The 22,415-nt window shown below is 39.1% G+C and overlaps 1 protein-coding gene across 3 annotated transcripts in view; it reads left to right on the top strand.

Moving 5' to 3' along the window:
* The window catches only part of GALK2 (galactokinase 2), a 142,429-nt gene that overhangs the window by 83,664 nt on the left and 36,350 nt on the right, over nucleotides 1-22,415 (top strand). For all 3 annotated transcript variants that reach the window (XM_036442674.2, XM_045582699.1, XM_036442666.2), the window contains exons 6-7: nucleotides 11,412-11,510; nucleotides 12,939-13,091. In XM_036442674.2, coding sequence (XP_036298567.1) covers nucleotides 11,412-11,510; nucleotides 12,939-13,091 — 252 coding nt within the window. The remainder of the gene's footprint in view (nucleotides 1-11,411; nucleotides 11,511-12,938; nucleotides 13,092-22,415) is intronic.

The following is a 22,415-nucleotide window of genomic DNA, read 5'->3' as shown; positions in this document are numbered from 1 at the left end:
TAGGTAGGGGTGGCTAGACATATATGTTGTAAAGCTCCATCATACTGAGTTTTATAAATAATGGAGTAGCTTCAGGGAACTTTGAGTAGTGGCTGGGACCTTGGAGGAAGAGGGGTATAAACTATTTTTATTTGAAACACTTCTGATAACAAAAGTGTTTTTTTTTTCTCCCCTGACAGCAACAAATTTTTCCACTCTCTAGATATTAACTGGGTATCATTCCATTCCATTCAATTCAGCTCCATTCCATTCTATTTAATTTAATTCAAACCAAAGAGAACACTACCTGGATTTAGTGTTACATCTGTACCACACGTTAAGGACTCAGTCCTGCAAGAATGCCCTACTTCAGATGCTGGATACAAGTCTCAGATTATCACCTATATTTCTGAGCAACCAGCTATAAATTTGCGGGTTCCTACAACTCCCTCCTCAGGTTCAATAATTTGCTAGGATGACTCACAGAACTCAGGAAATTTTCTCACTTAAAATTACCAGTTTATTATTAAAAATTAAAAGCACAGAGTACTTTGAAGAGCTGAAACTTCAGTTGTAGAAATAAGTAATATATCCTCTCAAAATAAGTGGAAGAAAAGTCTCATGTAATGAGGAGGGAGAGAGAGAGCAGAGCTACTGTCTGAGGCACAAAGAGTAGAGAGCCCAATATCTACCTTGGAAAGCAGCCGGGACCCATCCTCACTGGTGTTTCTTGGAGAGGGTCATCATCTTTTTCTCCCCTCCTCTCCTTCCACCTTCCTTTAGTGTTTCTTGTTCTATGTGTGTGAAGTGGATGTGTTTTGTAACAAATTACATTGCCAATTTGGCACGTTTCCTGGGCTAGATTAGTTTCTGTTCCATTAAACATTATTTACCCTTCCTTTGAAGCCTTCTGCTAATAGTTTGCTAATTGTCTGGCATTTCTATATTTGCATCCAAGAGAGTGTTTATGCAACATCACTTCCAATGTTTCTATTTTCACCTTCGTCTTTTTTAAACACAGTATTTATAACATTCGTAATTTGGGGGAGTGCCAGGAATGATCACATGTAGGTACACAACAGGGAATTAATATTTAGAGAAAGAGATTGCAATCAAATATTATTTTTCCAAAGGATAAGTGTCCCCAGTCAGTTTTTCTTCCTTTTGGATTAGACTGTCATTGCCCCCTGAACATGAATATTCCACTTGACAAGTTTTATGTTTCATTTTTTTCTTTTACTTGTACCACGTCCATATTTACTTTTGAAAAAATTCTAGGAATTATAGGATCAGGAATTATTTCTTTAGTAAGGTTAGTAAATTTGAAATAGATAATCAGGGCAAAGAAAAAATAAAACACCAATTTTTAACTATTTAATGTAATTGTTTTATTTAATTTTACTTACTGAGATTCTTAGAAGCCAAGGCAAAAAGGGAAACGTAGTAAGCTACATAGGCCTTGTGATCTGAATAGAAATCATTCCATTTCTTCAGGTAGATTCATTGCAGCATACAAAACATAATGAAAGTGACCTTGACAGCAGCCTATATGAAGAAATAGCCACAAATGTGTGACTGTTTCTCATAATGACCTTCAGTAGATGTTCTTGGTATAGCATCCGAGCACAATCCAGTAAAATCAATTTCTTTCTCTTGTAACAACTCTGAATACTCTCTACCATTTCCTGACCCTAGCGATTCTTCCTACTTCATGTCAAAGTCTTTGTGAATTGAATATTGCACACATAGAACTCTTTTTTCCCAGACAAATGTGTATACCAAGTTATGGTTTTGGTTGATTTAGATCATGAGTCATGATCATGACTTTAGATTGTGTTTCATGGGAATTTTTAGTTTTTTCTCTTTGGAGTCCTATTGGGAAAATTAATAGGTGTTGATTTTGCACTGGGGGAAGTTGTAGTTAATTATCTCATGCCCTTCTTCTTTACCTTATCCCTGAGAGTCCAGATTGATTAGCAGTCAGGTTTCCTGTAGTTAGGAGCTGAGGGTGGGACAGGACTCTGCTGCTCAGAACTCTGCGTGAAGAACTCTCCCTTGGGGTTGGGAGTGTCCCTCTGACCATGCGGGGAGGAGGCACTCGCAGTTCCAGACACACTTGCCAAACCACAGAGATTGCAGGCCTGCCGCCCTTCCATTATTATCATCGTATTTAACGTTTTTCAAAGGTCAGAGCCAAAATAAATGGTCTGTCAGCCAAGGGAGCGACACTAGCCTTTACCACAGGCGTTGCAAGCCCCTTTGGTATTTAGTAGCAGTGACGTGGTCATATTCTTGTCTGATTCCATTAATCAGGCCAGGCTTCTGCCTCTTGCTGCCTTTACACAACTTTTTTTTTTTTTTTTTTTGCATTCTCTCTCCTCTCCTCCCCCTTCCCAATAATAGTTACCTTGATATGTATTTGCAGCCCTTTTTCTTTTCTTTTTTTTGAATTGAAATAATGAGAGAGATTGAATTAATTGTGCCAATGAGAGATAAATGTATGCAGGGAAGGCTTTTGGGAGCTCCTGAATCTTGGAGCTGTTCTACCCCTTAAATTCTGCTCCCCTTGGGAATAAAGAATAATATTGTGGTCAAAGCATGGAGCCAAGAGTTCAAATCCTGCCTCTGCCACTTACTAGCTGAATGATCTTGGGCAATTTACTTAACCTCTATGCTTCAATTTCTTTATTATAGAATTCATCTAGTAATAAAAATTTCCCTCATGGATCAGAAATTTATAGTACATGAAAAGTGCTAAGAACAGTGTCTGTTGAATGTGTTAGCTGCTATTATTATGGTTAGGCTGCAGAAATCATACCAAAATGTTAGTGTTATATTGAAATCACTCAGGGTTGTGGTTGTTTGCGAGGGAGGCATTTGGGATTGTATTTGGAGATGGATATGGGAGAGCCCTCAAACTTCAAACCATCCAGCAAGATGGGTGTTTTTCTTTTCTTTAAATCTGGAGACAAAATGAAGTTGTGAGGAGTCAGAAATGTCTGCATCCTTGGGCCCATGGTCACCTTTATTGTTTATTCTACCAGAAGGGTGTTCAGTTTAGGAGTGTGTATATTCTGCTCTGCTCACCAGGGCCAGGGTCTAGGCTCAGCCTTCGTGTCCAGAGGCAGGGGACAAGGTGGTCTGGTGGACTGTGGAGGCAGATCTACCTGGCTCTGAGTCTTAGTGAGGTTAGTTTACTGATATTTGGAGCTTCAATTTCCTTCTCTATGAAGTAGCAATTATAATTCTGACACTTCAGGGTTATTTTGGGGACTACATAAGACAGTGCATATAAAGTACCCTGCATAGTGTCTGGCCTTAGAAGACATTTGACATTTGTTAGCTTGCTTCCCTTCTGATTCTTCCCTGACTGCTTAACTTACTAAGAAAGCCTCAGCATAGGAAATAATTTAGAAGAGTGCTTTTAAATTGAATGTGCATACAAGTCACTGGGGTCTCTGGTTAAGCTACAGATTCTGATTGAGCAAGTCTGGGGTGGGTTCAGAGTCACACTTGGAATCAGTCTTCAAGTGACACCAGTGCTGTGTCTGAGGCCCTCACTTAGAGTAGCACAGATTGTACTGTATTCTCTCCCCCTTTACATCTCATTATCCCCTATTAGATTCATGCTAGTATTTTAATAGTCTTACCACACACATCTGTATGTCCAGGATGATCACTTGAGAAATATCAAAGGTCGGCTATTATGTGAGAAGATTCCTTCTTCTCACCCAGAACAGGCAGCGCTCTAGAAGAAACCCATCATAGATGTTTTCTTAGGATCCCCATACCTGGATCCCAAACGATTTCACATAAAATAGCATGTTCCTGCCTTGCTGAAGGCCTCCTCTCAGAATCTGGCTCCCTCTGTGACTCACACTGTAGGTTAGTTAGGTTGGGAAGTGGTCTTTGTTCCTCTCTTTAGCGATTGGAGGGAGCTGATCCCAAAATTGTGCTTCTGACCTCACTAAGCACCTCAGATATTTTTAGACCCACATGTGCCAACGACTAGCCTTCTGCAGGGCCATTACATTGTTTTCTTCCATGTATTCAGGTGGAGGAGTCCACTCTTGTTTTTGTTTTTTTTCATGATACGCATTTGTGAGTGCTTAATGCAAACTCTTTGATGAGCCTACATTTTAGGAGTTGTTTTTACATTTACTTTTGAGAATTCTCTTCACTCTTGTTTCTTTGTAGTTTCTGATTTTTTTAAAAAAACTTTGAGCTCCTTTTTTTCTCTCCTGCATGACTTACTGGAACTTTTCTTTAGCCTGAGCCTTTGGGTCAGTTGCATCTGCTGTGCTCGGCTGTCATTGTCCTCAGGCAACTTTTCTTTGAAGTGAAAAATGCAGTTACTGATCTCTGAGTGACTGCTCTTTGTGTTAGGGATGTGAAGAAGAAATAATAGCCTCCTTCTTCCTTTTTTTTTTTTTTTTTTTTTTTTTTTTTTTTAAATTAAAGCAACTGTATTTTTTTTAAACCTTAGAATACTTCAAAATGTCTCCGAATTAGAGCTTGGTCATCAGCCATGTTACCAAACAAAGCAAGTCTGAATCCAGTCTCCTCTAGGCTTAAGTTACTGCTATTTCATGAAGAGTTTCTCTAGCCTGTTTGGGCTCAAGCTAATAGGTTTGCCAATTTGGGGGAAAATTTGAAAATACCCCCAGGTAAAAACCCAGGCATTTTAAAAGTTAGGGTGGAAAAGGATTACAGTGGGAAAAAATATACGAGGCAAAGAAAAGTCAGGGGAGCCATTAACATTTTCTGTTATCTAAGATATATCAGTTAGGGTGATAATAGACAATAGATGACACACTCAATAATAAAGGACAACTTATTGCATGGGGACTATTTGCAAAGGAATAGGGTTTGCATAGGGCAAACCCAGGACTAGTAAAATCTGAGTTGTTATTGTTCTTGGGCCTTAAGTGATCTTGGCAGGGAGGAAGCCTTCCAACCTGGACCCACTGTCTGCCAGAGTTCTCTGTTGGGAGAACCCAGTGGGAAGTAGAGTACACAGGAGCCTCTTGATGTAGTAGTTTATCCTGGACTGTCTCCTGAGGCAGCAGGTGGGTGGACAGCAGATCTGGAGGGCAAATCACACACTGATTTTCCACTTTCTTTTGAAAGATTTGTTCACCTGAAGACAATATCAATATTGTGAACTTCTTGAGGTAAGACACTTGTCTGAAGGACACTACTAGTATTTAAACGATCGTTGAATGAGTGAATGGGACTGTTCCTTTTCTTTCTTTCTCTTGATTTGCATTTAGGGTGGGCAGCAATAGCTGGATGATACTGTCTTGGTTAGGGTCTGTGTTCTGAATATCAAGGCTATACCATAGAAGGAGATTAACATTTTCTATCTAGGTAATTATTCTACTTTTAACAGTATCCTTAGTAAATATGCTAAACAAAGATAGTTTACTGTATTAATAGCTTGAGTCTTTTTGTATTACTGCTTTAAAAAATAAATATCCAGTTTTAGTAGGCAATGCTTTCATGAATCTTTAGCCCTTCTTAGTGACTGTTAAATCTAACCCTGTAATTTTCCTCTTATGAGAGCCCCACTGGCTAGCAGATGGGTAAGCTGTTTAATTTGGGAGCCCACTTGACTTTTGGTTCTTCCCCAGGCTGCCTCAAGAGAAGAACCACACAAAGAACCAAATTAGCCTCATGAGCTGTCTTGAGGAGCTTTAAAAGAAGGTTTATGAATAATGCCAGGTTTCTCCTAACTGTCCAGAGGGAAGAAGTCAAAATAGAAATGAGTTTATTGGCTACAAATTTTGGAAAAGTTTCTCATGCAATCAAATTATCTTTCCTAATGATTTTCCTATGTTAGTGGGAAGGGAGAGGGCTAAATGTTATGAGTAGTTTGGAGGTTCCCGAAGCACTCAGGTATAAAAGCAGAAGAAAATACAGTAAATCCCTTCTTGGTTAGAGCTTTGCTGTTCTTGCTTGAGGGTTCTCAGGGTGCGTGTGGGTGTGTGTGTGTGTGTGTGTGTGTGTGTGTGTGTGGTGGGAGATAAGAGAACTAGGTGAGTCTCAGAGAAGAAGATAATATCCTGTGCTAAATATAATTGGATCCTAGAATTTGATTCAGTCTGTCCTTAAAGTTAACTTTCAGTAGGCTTCTGTCCACACTTCTATTAATGTGTTTTGTTTTTAAAACATATTTTTATGGATTTTGGAGAGGAAGGGTGAGAGAGAGAAAGAGAAACATCAATGATGAGAGAGACTCATTGATCAGCTGCCTCCTGCATGCTTCCCACTGTGGATCGAGCCTGCAACCTGGGCATGTGCCCTGACTATTAATCAGCTCTGACCTTTCAATCCACAGATACATGCTCAACCATTGAGTCATGCTGGCTGGGCTGTTAATGTGTTTTTGACAGAGCCTTCATATTCTCATGAACTTTTGATATCTTACATAATTTAATTTTGTATGGAGTATTGACTTAGTACATCTACAAATCACTTCTGATTACAGCTCTATTTCCAGTGTCCCCAAAGACACAAAAGACATGGCAGGCTCACACGTCTACCACACCTTATCCAGAATGATAGGCATTCTCTGTTCCCACTTGTACCCCTGCTGCTAAGCTTCCTCCATTAATGGTTCTCTGGGTTCAGGTCATGCCATCTCTATTTAAGGCTATGAGCCTCGCTCTGATGTTTGCTTAAGGTCAGAAGCATGCAAGAATTTGAGATAAAAATAGCACACTTGTTTATAGTTTCTTCCTACCTCATACACATTTAGGATTTTACCTTTCTGCTTTTATAGTAGTATGGGGGTGAAGGGCTAGGGCCACTTGGGAAGCCAGCCTGTGGGCCTACAGTTGCAGTTTATACACAAGGATATTCTGTTTGGCCAGCAGGGACCAACCCTACTCCACTGAGCCTGAGTTGCCTTAAATGGAACATACACTCTCCTCATTGCCTCAGGGTCCATACTTCCAATGGTTGAGTTCATTCTCCAAGGGGCATCAGAATCTTTTAAGTTCTCTTTCACTGAACAGTTTAAAAAATGGTCCTGCTTGTGGAGGTAATTACTTCAATAAGTTACATAAATGCCTAATCACTATATTGTACACTTGAAACTAATATACAATAACATTGTACGTCAACTGTAACTGAAAAATTAAAAAAATATTTTAAAAAAGAAAAATAATAATAATTTGTCCCTCTTAAAAAAAATGGTCCTATATTCCAGAATAATTATACCTGTTTGTACATTTGGCTGGGGTCTTAGCTACTCACTTGTGCAAAGCAAGTGATTTCCTTGTTCATTATGTAAAAGTAATAAAATTAACAATTGTATGGTGCTTTATTGTTTATAAAGTATTTCTACTTAATTCATTGGGTATTATGGATGGGAGGTAATATAGCATGATTAAGAATATGGGCTCTGGAATTAGACAATTTGAATTTGAATTTGAGCTTTAGGAATTGCTAGTCTAGTCTCAGTTTATAAACCCATTCAATTTTCTCATCTGTAAAATGAGGTGGCGCCTATCTTATAGAGTCATTATAAGAAGTACATAATTCACACAAGACAACTAGAATAGTAACTGACTCATAGTTAGTGCTAAGTAAATCTTACATGCTAAAACTATTATTATTAACTAGAGACCATGCACCTGGGGAGGGGGAGGGTCTCTCAGTCCAGCCTGAGCCCTCTTGCAGTCTGGGAGCCCTCGGGAGATGTCCAACTGCCAGCTCAGGGAGGCTCCCACCACTGCCGCTATATTCTCCAGCTGTGAGCCTGGCTTCTGGCTGAGCGGTGCTCCCGCTGTGGGAGTGCACTGACCACTAGGGAGCATCTCCTAAATTGAGCGGGATTGGGCCAAAACTGGCTGACATCCCCCTAGGAGTCCCGGATTGTGAGGGGGTACAGGCCAGGCAGAGGGACCTCACTGGTGCACAGTTGGGGATGAGGAGGAATGTAGGAAATTGGCCAGCAGGAGAGAGACCAAGTTAGGGCTCTAGGGCATGTCTGGCCCATCTCTCTCAGTCCCAATGGGCCAGACCCCAGCAGCAAGCTAACCTACTGGTTGAAGTGTCTGCCTCCTGGTGATTAGTGCACATCATAGTGAATGGATGACTGGTTGACTATCTGCCCCCGGATCGTCAGTGCATGACACAGTGAGAGGTTTGAACAGCCTTAGTGTATCATTAGCATATTATGCTTTGATTGGTTGAACGGCCAACTGGATGACCAGACACTTAGCATATTGGACTTTTGTTATATAGGATAGTACATGAAGAAATGTAAACTTGAAAAAAATTAAGCAATGTATTTAAGGTAACACAACTATTTGGACTTTACCAAGATTTAGAAGCACTGGGTATTGGTTTCTTTTCTCTGTAGTTACTGCTGAATTCCTCATGCATTCTGGGGGGACTGGAAAACAAGTCATCGTTCTTTTTCCAACTTCTGTATTTTCATTTTGTTTCCTCACACTTAGGACTCGTGGATTATTGTCTGTCCACTCATGAGCTCTTTCTGTTAGAATTTACCATGAGAGGTAGTAAGGCATAGGTTATGTCTACAGCTCTGCAGGTGGTGGGGACTTGACAGAGATGTTGGGGACTTTGGGTCCCTCTGAATTTTTCCTGCATAGATAGTCTGAAAAATTAACCTCCTATTTCTATTAAAGTATTAAGTTATTGCCATTCATCAAGAAATTAAAAAAAAACACCCAGTGAGAATATATTACTTCTTAATGCTTTAGTTTTTTTTTCCTCTTAAGTGGGAGAATACTTAAATTTTTGTGACCTCATTGGTCATTACATCTTCCTTTGAGTTAGTGGAAGAAAAGGTGATATCATCTCCATTTGTTGGGGGAAAGTAATTGAAGTCCAGTGTGAAAAGAATACCGGCTTCGGAGTCAGGCAGATGGGGCTCAATTGCTAGCTCCTCCATTTTCTGTTATATTTTCAAGTTCCATTGTCCTCATCTGTATAGTGAGAATAAACAGAGGGTTGTTTGGAGGCTCAAGAAGATAATTCTCACAAAAGAGATAAAAAGTATATGCTGAAACCGGTTTGGCTCAGTGGATAGAGCGTCGGCCTGCGGACTGAAGGGTTTCGGGTTCGATTCCGGTCAAGGGCATGTACCTTGGTTGCGGGCACATCCCTAGTAGGGGGTGGGCAAGAGGCAGCTGATCGATGATTCTCTCTCATCGATGTTTCTAACTATCTATCCCTCTTTCTTCTTCTCTGTAAAAAATCAATAAAATATATATTAAAAAAAAAAGTATGTAAGTGTGGCTGTCATTGTGGTTGTGTGGTGATGACTTTTCACACTGGTCCAGGGTCACCCTTAGAAGGGAACCCAGGTCTGGCCATTCCTTATTGAATGCTGTGCAAACTTCTTCCCTGGGGTTGTTTCTTTACATTTTAAAATCCAAGTGTTTTAACCTTTTGATTATTAATTTTTTTTAATGTGCCTATTTAGAGAGGCTCTGTATTCAGCTGGCCACATGCAGTGCCCATTATGTAAAAATCCCAGATTTACCTTGTTTCATGAGGCAGAGTTAATGTTAGTGAATCCACATGACCAACAAGGAATATAACAGAGAATCTGTCAAGTGGTGTTTGGGCAACTTTCTCAGAAAGCGAAAGCAGCATGTAGATACTGAATTACCATGTGCTCAGCATTGTGTGAAGTAGAGGATACAAAAGAAACACCTTCTTTATTTGTCTCTTATAGGACTGAGTGTTTTAGGGCAAACTGATGTGATTGAAACCTAACATGATTAAAGAGCAATAATAAACACTATTTGATCCAGTCATGTTAGTTAAGTGGATTCTGATCTGGGCACTGCATGGGCTCATAAACTGATGGATCATGGGACAAGAACACCCACACTTAAAGCTGGTTTGATAAATGAGAATAAGGTTTGCACAGGGTGCAGAAGAGAGATTATGTGGTGTGTGTGCATTTAGTTGGTGCTTAAGTGATCCTGATGACTAGTGGGGGATGCTGGACAGAGGAATATTGAGTGAAGAGGACAGCACATAACATTTTAAAAGTCACTGAGACATGAGAGAACTTGGTGATGACGAAGAACAGCATTTGTGGGATAGTGGGCTGGAGAAATGTGCAAGGGATAAGTCATTGAAGACCTTGTGTACCGTGCTGAGAAATCTGAGCATGAAGGCATTGGCAACCAAGGGGGCAAGAGATGAGCATAGCAATGTTTCAGAATGACCACTCTAGGAGGATCTTCCAGAAAAACAGTTGAGAAATAGGGCCTGAATCAATTCTCAGAAGAAAGAGAAAATGAATAAATATAGAATAGTAGAGTAAGTAAGTAGGTGTGTTCATTGTAGGAATTTAGAAAAAGGGTTGCTATAGTGGGAACAATATTTGAGGAATACTCTGATGAAGGCAGATTTGAGTGCCAGCCCAGTGACTTGCCTATAGTAGATAGCCAAGTATAGGATATTGAATGGCAGTAAGATTTATAAGCGAGAAAGATATAATGTGTGAAATGGTCAAGGAGACAAATCTAACTGGAAAAGAGCGATACATATAACTATATAGTATACACATTGGTTATATATTTTAGGAAGTTTTTGAAATGCTAGATAAAGGAGTTTAAACTTAATCAATAGGAAGCCATTGAAGATTCTTAAACAGATATTTTGATATTTTAAGGTTGGATTAGAAATGTGTTTATATTTTGGGCCTTTTCATCTTGGGTGAAGACGTGTTTGGTAAAATGATGCTAATTCTGATTCTTAATGTTTAATGGAAATGCCACAGAGACAGAATTAATTTAGATTGGGAAATAAAGTCAGATGACCCCACTTTGGCTGTGGAATAGTTCATTGTCAGGAGACAAAGGGCACTGAGGCAGAAATGAATCAGTGTCGATATGAGATTTTAGATGATACCAGTCTATAGAAGGATGGAACAAATAGAAAGATGGGAGAAAGTGTTTGCCCTGTGGAGTTTTTTAAGGGCAGTAAATACATGGCATGTACAGTCATTATCTCGTTCCATCTCATAGGAGGCATAATGTATCTTGGTATGTTTTCCTATTGAGCTCAATGGTAATCTTGGAGTTTGTGTTAACACAGTGCTCCAGGCAACTACTATCAATTGATCACAGTTGGCACTGGAATTCAAACCTATCTGTCATGTCTTCAGTAAGAAATGAATGATATGTTCTGGCTGGTGTGGCTCAATTGATTGAGAGGTTGCGGGTTAGATTCCTGGTCAAGGCACATACCTGGGGTTGTGGACTCAATCCCCAGTAGGGGCTGTGCAGGAGGTAGCCAATCAGTGTTTCTCTCTCATTGATGTCTCTCCACTTCTCCATTCCTGTCTCTTGGAAATAAATGAAAAATTTTTAAAAAGCAGTGAATGAGAAATAGATTATGATTGTACTCATGATAGAAATCAATTTTTATTTTTCCAGGTGGAACTTGCGGAAATCTGTGCCAAGAGTGAGCGGTATATTGGCACTGAAGGAGGAGGGATGGACCAGTCCATATCATTTCTTGCAGAAGAAGGAACTGTAGGTGGCATTGAGCTATTTGGAAATATCAGCCAGGGAAAAGTTCACACAGAGAGGAAGGTTATGAGATCCCTAGCATGCTCGATTTTGGCAGTCTGTTCTATTAGACTCTATTGTAGCATGGTTTTCTCCTCTCCTTTGTAATTCAAGGTACCACCAATTCACCTATTCTGTTTTATGGTGATCACCTTTCCCTTAAGCTTCCAGAATCACCCCTCAAGTCTGTTTTTCTCTTGTGTTTAGTTTTTTGTTTTTTTTTTTCTTCCTCCTAATTCATTGTTAGGATGATTTCTCAATTCCCTAGTTGTTGAGACCACTTTTCCCTCTCTCGTCCTAAATCACTTCATCTCATGGCATTTCCTAATCTCTTGTTGGTTTTAAACCCAAATGTTAGTTTTCTTACCACATATATTCACAACCCCTCTTTTTATCATTTACTCTTTGGCATAATTTTTCTCTGTCAACATTTTTGGGGTTTCAGTGGTGGGGAAAAGAATGTTGACAGTAAGCCAGGAATAAATTCTTTAGCTAGATACCACTTCCCCTTGGCTATCTCCTCCCTTAGGCAGAGTAGAAGTTTTGGGTTGTTGGTCATAAAGTGCCCATTTCCAAAGTAGAAGCAGACATTTCTTTAAAATATTTTCTTAGTTTTTCATCAGATTCCTATTTTCCCAGAATACCTGGATTTTTTCTTATTAAGAATATTTGTTATTGATTCCCCTAAGCCAAAGACATGAGGCATGAGGAAATTTGGTTTAATGCTAAGAAAATACCCTGGGTGTTTTGGATGAGACCTGACAAGCAGACATGATGGCACGAATCCTGATGTTAATGTAAGTTAGATGTAGATCTGAACAAAGTCCCAATTCTTTGGGCTTGCAAAGCACTTTCCAATTTGACCCCTGCTTTACCCCTCCTATCCTTTCACCATGCCTCCCTCCTCAAACTCTAAGCTTCAGTTAACTTTCAATTCCCGAAGCTCTAATAACACCTCATGGTGTTTTCTCACCTCTGAACTTGCTTATACTTTTCCCTCACCTTGACATCCTATTTGGGTAAAGACACCCTCTGCCTGTCCTACTCTTGCTCATCCTCTAAGACTCAGTTTAGATTTTCCTTTTTTTCCCAAGGGAGCCCACGCTAGGCTATATCTGATGAGGTATTTTAAGTATGTGTCTGAATAGCACCCTGCCCTTTACTACCATTGTAACACAATCTGGAAATGTACTTGTCTATTTGACTGCCTTTCCCACTAGGTTGTAAGCTCTATGAGTGCAGGGACAGTGTCTGTCTTGTTCACTGTTGTAAGTACAGTAACTGGAAGTCAACAAATAATTCTTGATGGTAAATGCATTTTTTAGGAAAAAATTTACTAAGATAAATAAGTGCATAAATGGTTAAACATTTTCTGAAATTTTCTTCCAATAGGCCAAGTTGATAGAATTTAGCCCTCTGAGGGCAACTGATGTGAAACTCCCCAGTGGAGCAGTGTTTGTGATTGCCAACAGTTGTGTGGAAATGAATAAGGCAGCAACCTCCCATTTCAACATCAGGGTGATGGAATGTCGGCTGGCTGCAAAGGTATGAACTTGGTAAACTATTTTCACTTAACGTAAACTTTCTCTGGTTCTTTTTCTCTTTGTTCCCTATTACTTTGTCTCTTTACCTAAAATTAGGGAAACATTCTGACTGCAGCAACATTCTAACTCAAGGACAATGGGGTTTAGAGCAATCTTCCAGACTCAGGAGATAAATAAAACTATAGGTGTGCCCTGCAACCTCTAGCCATTGAGAAATATATGAACTTCACAGCTGAGTCTTTTAGAGTGGGACTGGGGAAAAGAGGACAGCTTATGTATGTGAAGCACAGGCAGTGGATTCAGTTTTTGTGTGGAGAAAGCAAGTTGGAGGTGATTGATGGGAAGTAACCATGGCTGATTTTGTTTCCAGAAGAAAAGTGATGACAGCTTCAGTCCTTGGTCCTCTTACATGTACCATTTTGTACTGGGCCATCACTGGTTACTCTAAAAATATAGGCTTGGTGCAACCTCCCCTGTGCCCAGAATACTTCTACATGTCTAATGGGGAAACACAAACCAGAAGGGAGTCCTGCCAGTTCTTTGTGCCATGTTTTTGAAGACCCTTGCCAGTCCAGCCTTAAATCTTACAAAATATTCATTGAATATTTGTTGATTAACAAAAAGATCCAGAACATGAGACTAGAGAGAGTAAAGAGTTAGTTATGAGGATAAAAAAATCCCTTTGTAAATTATATACATTTCTAACCATTATGCTGTACACCTGAAATGAACATAAAATAGTACTGAATGCCAACTACAATTGAAAAAAAAAGAGAGAGAGAGAAAGATAAATAAGAGATGATTAGTATGTGATCAGGTGGTATATAACCAGGTGCTCCAAAAAGTGACACAAATTTAATGTTATGGAGGATCCAGCGAAGCTCATGATGTGACTAAAAAGTGAAGAGAACTGAGACTGGGAGCTGGGAAGTGGAATCTGGGTCAGGAGCTCCACTGTGCTTTCTCCTAATCATTCTTCAAATAGCAGTTAGAATGATGGTTTAGAAATTTCAGTCTGATTAGGTAATTCCTCAGCTTAGCACCCTTCAAAGCTTTGCATTTCATTGGAATAAAATCAAGTCCTCATCACCACCTGGAGAGCCATGCAGGATCCAAGGCCTGTGTACCTCATCTTCGTCTTCTCTTAGCACCCCTACTCCATTGCACTTTAGCCTGAGCGACTTTGCACATGCCCAGAACACTTCTCCTCCAGTCCTCTTTGTCCCTCAGGGAAGCCTTCCTTGACTTCCTTATTTCTTATTCCTTAAGATTAAGGTAGGGCTCCTTTTGAACTTGATATCACAGTAACAATACTGTCACAACTGTTTAATGTCTGTCTTCTTTTTTCTGATTTGATTTTACCTGAAAAACAAGACTGTATCCATTTTATATCCCTAATGCCTGGCATAGTGCTTAGGCTAAAGTAGGCACAGATAAGCATCCTATATAATAAAAGCCTAATATGCTAACTGTCTGGTAGTCCAGTCGGCCATTAAACCAATAAAAGCATAATATTCTAATGATATGCTAAGGACACTCAACTGCTCCTTATGTCATGCACTGACCACCAGGGAACAGACTCTCCGACTGGTAGGGTAGCTTACTGCTAGGGTCTGGCCATTCAGGACTGAGTGAGACAGGCCGGACATGTCCTGGAGCCCTCCCACAGTCCTTCCCTCTCTGGCCAACCTCCTGCGTCCCTTTCCAGACCTGATCGTGCACTGGTGGGGTCTCTCTGCCTAGCCTGCGCCCTCTCACAATTTGGGAACCCTTGGGGGATATTGGAGAGCTTGTTTTGGTCTGATCCTGCAGGCCAGGCTGAGGGACTCCACTGGTTTAACTCATGCACCAGGTCTCTAGTTTGTTAAATAAATGATTACTGCCTATGTTCCTGCCCTATCATATTTATTTTGCTCAATTTCACACTTTTTTTTTTTTTTTACAAGTGTATATTGTATGCCCAGCACTGGGCTAGCTACTATACATGGAAATGTATAGTGTGTAGTTCCCCCTTTTAATTGACTTACCCCTTCAGTTTTACTCCTACCCCCTAAAGTTGTGAGGTTGAGGAGAGGAGAGATATGATGAACCAGAAAAAATAAGAGCTTTTTTTTTTTCCCCCCTGGAAAGTTTTGGGGTTAAATATTTTTTAAAAAATCACTATTTAAATTTTAAAAAATTGGAATGTACTCATTCAGATAATTTCTAAAAATTATATAAAAAACAAATGTTTCAATATGAGATATGCACAATATTTAATCAGTATATATATGAGATGAAGTAGTATGAAAAACTTCAATATCAAGGTTTTAGTGTTAGTGGCCTTTTTTGTTGTTTAGAACAAGCATCCTCTTTCAGGAGATGGAAGAAATTAGTGTGTTATTTGTTTGAGTGCTTATTTTTGTTGATTTCTGATTTTGAGGTCGATGAGTAAGTATTGCCTTCCTGAGAAGACCTCAGATATACACAACATTGTTTTCAGAGTTTATCACAAAATTACATATTCTCTACAAGATCCATACATGAGCTAAAACAGGAATGAGACATGTGACGTAGATTCATGTTGTGACTACTCTCTTCCAAAGGCTCAACAAGAAAGTGAGGAATAAAATTTTGAGACTGAATCTCTGTAGTGAAAATTGTCAGGAGGGGAAGAATGTCTTTTTGGAATTAGCTACAAAAAGCACATCTCTTTTGAAAACAGCAGCTGAAAACCTTACTTCCCTGTAGAACCACCTGTTCTGGAGGATGCCTTCTGAGTGAGACTGCACAACTCCATACGTGTTTTAAAGGGTCTCTGTCAGCAAAATTGGCATCTTGATTTTATTTTTTTTGGCCACATACTCCTCACAGTTAGTATAGATAAACATTGCTTTAAATTAGGGGTGTCGAACTCAATCAGAGAAGGGGCCAAAATCTAAAATCCAGCCTAAATCGCGGGCCGAATGGTTTACTGAACAGTCATAAACTGTCATTGTGATGCAAACGCAGCGGAGTGCAGTGATGACAGCGCGGTGCGGGCCACATTGCAAGGCCTGGCGGGACGGATTTGGCCCGCGGGCCTTGTGTTTGACACATGTGCTTTAAATACTCTGAATTTTTCTCTTTTTTAAAATATAGAAGAAATAAAGTGACTATTAAGATGGAGAATGTTTTCTAAATCATGTTGCTGCAGATCACTAGAATCCAAGGTTATACAGAAAAGGGAAATTTAAGATAAAATTGCTGATATGGGCTACACACATAGCTATTGATGTTAAGATTATGTTTTTGCCTATGAATATGAACTAGAATTCTGCTAAACGTATTGTTCTTACGATATGATTCCATTTTTCCATTTTTCAGTAATATGTGAGCGAATATAATTTTTGTTTGGAAATGGTCTCATTGAATCAGGAAATAAAATCTCATGTTAAAAAGGTAAAGAAGCTTGTTTTAATCTGCACAAATTTTTCGTTTTCAGACAATAAAATGAGGTGTCAGTGGAGAAATTACTAATCAGGATAATTTTGAAAATGAGAGTGAATAGATAAATCTCTACATGCCAAAATTGTATTAATATTTTCTTCTCCTGTCTCTCTAAACCCCTATTTTGAAAATGAGCACCTTTTGTATCTTAATACAGGGAAGTACTCTAAATCAATAACCATGAATTTTCTTTGTTTTATTTTAATATTGATAGTTTCTACTATTCTTTTTAAAATTTTATTTAAGTTTAGTTAGTATGCAATATTATATTAGTTACATTAGTCTCAGGTGTATAATAAATATAGTGATTTGACATTTTTATAATGTGTTTACCCAACTAATTCTAGTAATCATCTGTCACTGTGCAAACTTACCACAATGTTATTGAGCATATTTCCCTTCACCCTTTTCATCCATCTTTTAACCCCTCCTTTCTGGTAACTATCCCTTTGGTCTCTGTCTTCTGTTCTTAAGATTCCTTTCTCTCCCTCTCTTTCCTTCCCCCTTCTCTCTTTCCAGCAGCTTCTAAAAACTAATTGATGTAGATTCATTAAAAATCAGTGTCATGTAGAGCCATTGAACTAAAATTAAAAACATTTCAAAGCAAACTCAATAGAGATTTATAATTATTACTTGCGTAAATGATACTTTTAAGTGAAGCACATTTTCATGTTCTTAAATTAACAAAGTGGACAGAAATCTTTAATGAGCACAACATTTTTCATATTTTACATGTATTCAGTGGCTTAAAATTTTTCCAGAAATGTTTTATGTCTATAAAAAAAGAGAGTAGCCCTTAATTATATTGAGGGATAAAATGTGTGATGCCAATAATAAATATTACGGGAAATAAAAAAGGGAAGAGAAATTTTACTATTGCTTTTTGCATATCCTGTGCTCCTTGTGGCAACATGTGAAGCAACGGAGGAGAGAGTTTCATGTGGTCCTTTGACACTTTAAGGGAAATTCACAGCGTGATTCTTTACAGAGCCTGTTTGGTCAGGGGCCACCACACATGCGGTTTTTTAGCTCCTGCCACTTAGTGGTCAGTGTGGAACTTATTCTCTCTGTGGTGAAAGAATAAGGAGAAGTGGGCATAATATTTTCAGGGCTTTGGCAGTTTCCTTGAATTTGAGAAAAATTCTTGGGTAAGTGGCCAGTTTCACTGAGACTGTTGATTCAGTGGAGCACTCTCTGCCAAGACACTCGTGTGGAGTTTTCCTAGAATGGCGAGTCCAGGCTGTAGGGCAGAGGACGCACACTTTGGGGAACAGGGTGGATGCGTGTAGTGGAGCCAGGTTGTGGCAGAGCCTTCAGTGCTGTGCTAAAAGTCACACTAGTATTTTAGAAATATTAGTCTGGTAGCAGCGTCTTTGTCTTGGTTGAAGAGAAGTGGGTCTTAAAGTGTCAGTGAGGATGGGATAAAAAGGCTCTCTGATTGGGTGTCTGTCTTCCTTTTGGCAGAAACACCATTGTTTGGAGGCAGTATCCCCCTGACCACCCTTCCCACTTCCATTGTGTTAAACTGCCTTTTATATGCTCTGACCACATTCTGTACTTTTCTATTAGAGCAGCTTATCACAATTGGATTAAATTCTTCACTGTGTAATTGTTAAACATCTGTCTCCTTGGGTAGACTGAACCCTGTGAGGTCAGAAGCCATGAGTGTCTTCTTTACTGCTCTCTGTCCAGGACCTGCAAAGTAGTAGGTGCTCAGTAACACTCATTGCCTGCAGATGCACAGGAGTGAAAGCGAAGTGTTGAGTCAATAAGGCTGCCATCTTAAGCTGAGATGATGGATGGAAAGCATAGGGCTGCCACTGATAGGTTTGTAGAAGATAGGACATAAGGTGACTGGAAAGTGGGAGGATATGAAATTTCCTCATGGCATTTTCTTATGAGTGGCTAGAAATTTGAGCTTGGGATTTATCTCTCGGCTAGGGCTAGAGCCTTTAGATATATTTATTTTGAGTTAAAAGTTGAAACCAAGTGCTTAGTTCAGATTGCCAAGGGAAAGAGTGTGACAAGATCAGATCAGAAGGCCAGGGGCTGATCTTAGGAGGCAGCTTCAGTTAAATAATAAGAAAACTGAGTCATGGATGAAGATGGTATTGGGACCAGAGAGGGGAGAGGGATACCAGGAAAATCCACTGTTACAGAAGTCAATAAATAGGGTATGTGAAGAAGATAGATAATGCTGAGTGCCAGAAGTCACCAATTCATCTATATATATAAAACCCTAAGCGACCAGTCGACCCTTTGACTGGTCGCCATGATGTGCACTGACCATCAGATACTCAATGCAGGAGCTGCCCCCTGGTGGTCATTGTGCTCCCACAGCAGGAGCGCTGCTCAGCTGACTGACAGGCACCAGATGCTGGGCTCAAGGTTGGCAAGCACAGCTGCAGGGGTACAAGCCTCTCCTGTCTCCATGGCAGCACTACCGAGCTGCAGGTGCAGCGGGACTGGGATGAGCAGGAGCGGCAGGGAGCCCAGCCCAGGCCAGGGCTCCTCCCTGGCTTCCTGCTTTGCACAATACTACAGCCCTTGGGGGATGTTGGACTGCTGGTTTTGGCTGGATCCCACAGGCCAGTGGGCCTCTAGTAAGTGTATAAAAATGCAACTGATTTCTCGATATTTATTTTGTATCCTGCTACTTTACTGAATTCATTTATCAGTTCTATTGTAGTAGTGCTTTTGGCGGAATCTTATTTGGATGCCTTTTTTCCCTCTGATTGCTGTGGACTTCCAGTACTATCCTATATAATAAAAAGCTAATATGCAAATCAACCAAAAGACAGAATGATTTGTTGCTATGATGCACACTGACCACCAGGGCAGATGTTCAACGTGGGAGCTGCCCTCTGGTGGTCAGTGTGCTCCCCCTGTGGAAGCTGGGCTCCTGCTGGCAAGTGCAGTGGCAGTGGCGGGAGCCTCTCCTGCCTCTGTGGCAGCACTAAGGACCCCTCAGGGGATGTCCGCCTGCTGGCTTAGAGGGCACAGGCCGGACTAAGAGACCCCTCCCCCAAGTGCACAATTGTCGTGCACTGGGCCTCTAGTGTTGATTAAGGGTAGTGAGAAAGACATTTCTGTCTGGTTTCCATTCTTAAGGGAAACACAGTTCATTGATCTTTTGTATTGTTTTTTTAGAACTCTGTTTTCTTCATTTCTGCTCTGATCTTTATTATGTTTTTTTCCTACTAACTTTGGGCTTTGTTTTTCCTCCCATTAAGTATGATATTGGCTGTGAGTTTGTCATACGTGGCCTTTATTTTATTGAGGTATGTTTCCTCTATTCTCACTTTGCTAAGAATTTTGTTTGTTTGTTTGTTTGTTTGTTTGTTTTACCATAAATGGGTGCTGGTTTTTATCAGATGTCTTTTCTGCATCTATTAATATGATCATTTGGTTTTTATCCTTTATTTTGTTTATGTGGCATATTATATTTATTGATATGCAGATATTGTACCAACCTTGCCTCCCCAGAATAAATCACATGAGAGCGTTGTATAAGATCTTTCTATTTATTGCTAGGTCTAGGTTCCTAATATTTTGTTGAGGATTGCAGCATCTATGTTCATCAGAGATATTGGCCTATAATTTTCTTTATTTTTAGTGCTTTTATCTGGTTTTGGAATTAGGAAAATGCTGGCCTTATAGAATGATTTTGGAAGTCTTCCCTTCTCTTGAATTTTAGGGAATAGTGTGAGAAGGATAGGTGTCAGTTCACCTTTTAATATTTGGTAAAGTTCACTGGTAAAGACATCTAAGATGTCCAGGACTTCTATTTGTTGGGAGATTTTTTGTTTTTTTTTTAAATTACTGTTTCAGTTTCATTGGTTGTAATTTTTATATTCAGATTTTCTAATTCTTCCTGATTCAGTTTTGGATGGTTGTATGATTCTAGGAATTTCTCCATTTCATTCAGTTTTCTAATTTGTTGGTATATATTTGTTCTTAATATTTCCTTACAATTCTTTGTATTTCTTTTTTTGTGAGTTATTACTTCTCTTTCATTTCTTATTTTATTTGAGTCCTCTCTCTTTTTTTCTTAATAAGTCTGATTAAAGGTTTGTTAGTCTTGTTTAATTTTCCAAAGAACCAGCTCTTGGTTTCATTGCTCTTTTGTATTGTTTTTTTAGACGCTGTTTTCTTCATTTCTGCTCTGATCTTTATTATTTTTTTTCTCCTACTCACTTTGGGCGTTCTTTGCTGTTCGTTTCCTAGTTCCTGTAAGTGTAAAGTTAGATTGTTTATTTGGGAATTTTCTTGTTATAGGTCTGTAATGCTATGAATTTCCCTTTTAAGAATACTTTGTAGTCGTGTCCCATAGATTTTTGGGTTGTTGTGTTCTCATTTTTATTTATTTAAGTTAACTTTTGATTTCTTCCTTGATCTTGTTGTTAACCCATTCATTGTTTAGTAACAGTGTTATTTAGCTTCCATGTCTTTATTTTTCAGTTGTTTTTTTTTCTTGTGATTGATTTCTGGTTTCATTCTATTATGGTTAGAGAAGATACTTTATTTAAATGTTCTTAAATTTATTGAGACTTGTTTTGTGTACTAACATGCAGTCAATCCTAGAAAATTCTAATGTGCACTTCAAAATAATGTATATTTTGCAGCTTTGAGTTGAAATGCTCTGAATATATCAATGAAATCCAACTCATCTAGTGTGTCATTGAAGGCTGCCATCTCCTTGTTGATTTTCTGATTGGAAGATCTATCCTTTAAAGTCAATGGAACTTTAAAATCCCCTATTCTGACTATATTAGTGTCAATCATCCTTTATGTCCATCATATATTTAGGTGCTCCTATGTTGAGTGTATAGGGGTTATATCTTCTTGTTGGATTGCTTCCTTTATCATTATGTAGTGTCCTTCTTTGTTTTTTACTATCGCCTATGTTTTAAAGTCTATTTGGTCAGATATAAATAATGCTACCTTAACTTTCCTTTTCATTTGCATGAAATATTCTTTTCTATCATTTTACTTTTAGTCTGAAATCTAAAATTTAGTATGTATCTTTCATTCTGAGGTGCGGATCTTGAAGACAGCATATACATGGGTCTTATCCATTGAGCTACCTTATATCTTTTGATTGGAGCATTTAAGCCATTACATTTAAAATGATTAATGATAGGTTCCTATATATTGCCATTTTAAAAATCTATGTTCTTCCATTTATTTCTCTTCTTCCCCCTCTTTCCTCTCCTTCCCCCCCCCCTCCTCCTCTCCCTCCTTTTTCTTTTTTATTAAAAGTCTCCTCTTCAGATAATTTTCAGTTGTTAATTTAGGGTAATTGTTCTCCAGTTTAGTTTTATTTCCAGTTTGGTTCAGGGAGGAGGTGTGAGGAAAATCTACCTACTCTGCTGCCATTTTCAAGTTTTTCTATTTTTATTATCCTATTTAATCTTCACGGTAGTTTGTGAAGTAACCATTAAGTGTCCCACTTTACTTGGGAATTTCCTGACAAGATATGTTGTGACTTGTTTTAAGTAAGTGCATGAGTCTAGGTTTGTCTTTGTCCCTCCTCTTTCCATTGTGCCCCTTTACATGTGAATGAGCATGATGCTTGAATGCCACAGCTATGCTGTGCTGAGGGTGCAGTGAGGAGATCCATTATGCACAGTTGTGTAGATTTCTTCAGGCCTGCAAACTAACACAGAGAACATGGACAGTAGGGATGACTAACATTGGGGAGTTCAATGTGATGAATGATGTTTATGAGTGGAACATAGACATGGAAGTCACCTGGGGCCAGTTCTATGCAGTTGGAAGGAGATGAGGGGAAGATGAGCCAAGAAAAAGTATGTACAATACAAACTGCCTTGTATGATCCCATTTATTTCAAATT

This window comes from Pipistrellus kuhlii, unplaced genomic scaffold (assembly GCF_014108245.1).
Source record: "Pipistrellus kuhlii isolate mPipKuh1 unplaced genomic scaffold, mPipKuh1.p scaffold_m20_p_1, whole genome shotgun sequence".
NCBI lineage: Eukaryota > Metazoa > Chordata > Mammalia > Chiroptera > Vespertilionidae > Pipistrellus > Pipistrellus kuhlii.
Note: the sequence above shows the minus strand (reverse complement) of the source record. Positions and strands in the feature narration are given on the sequence as shown.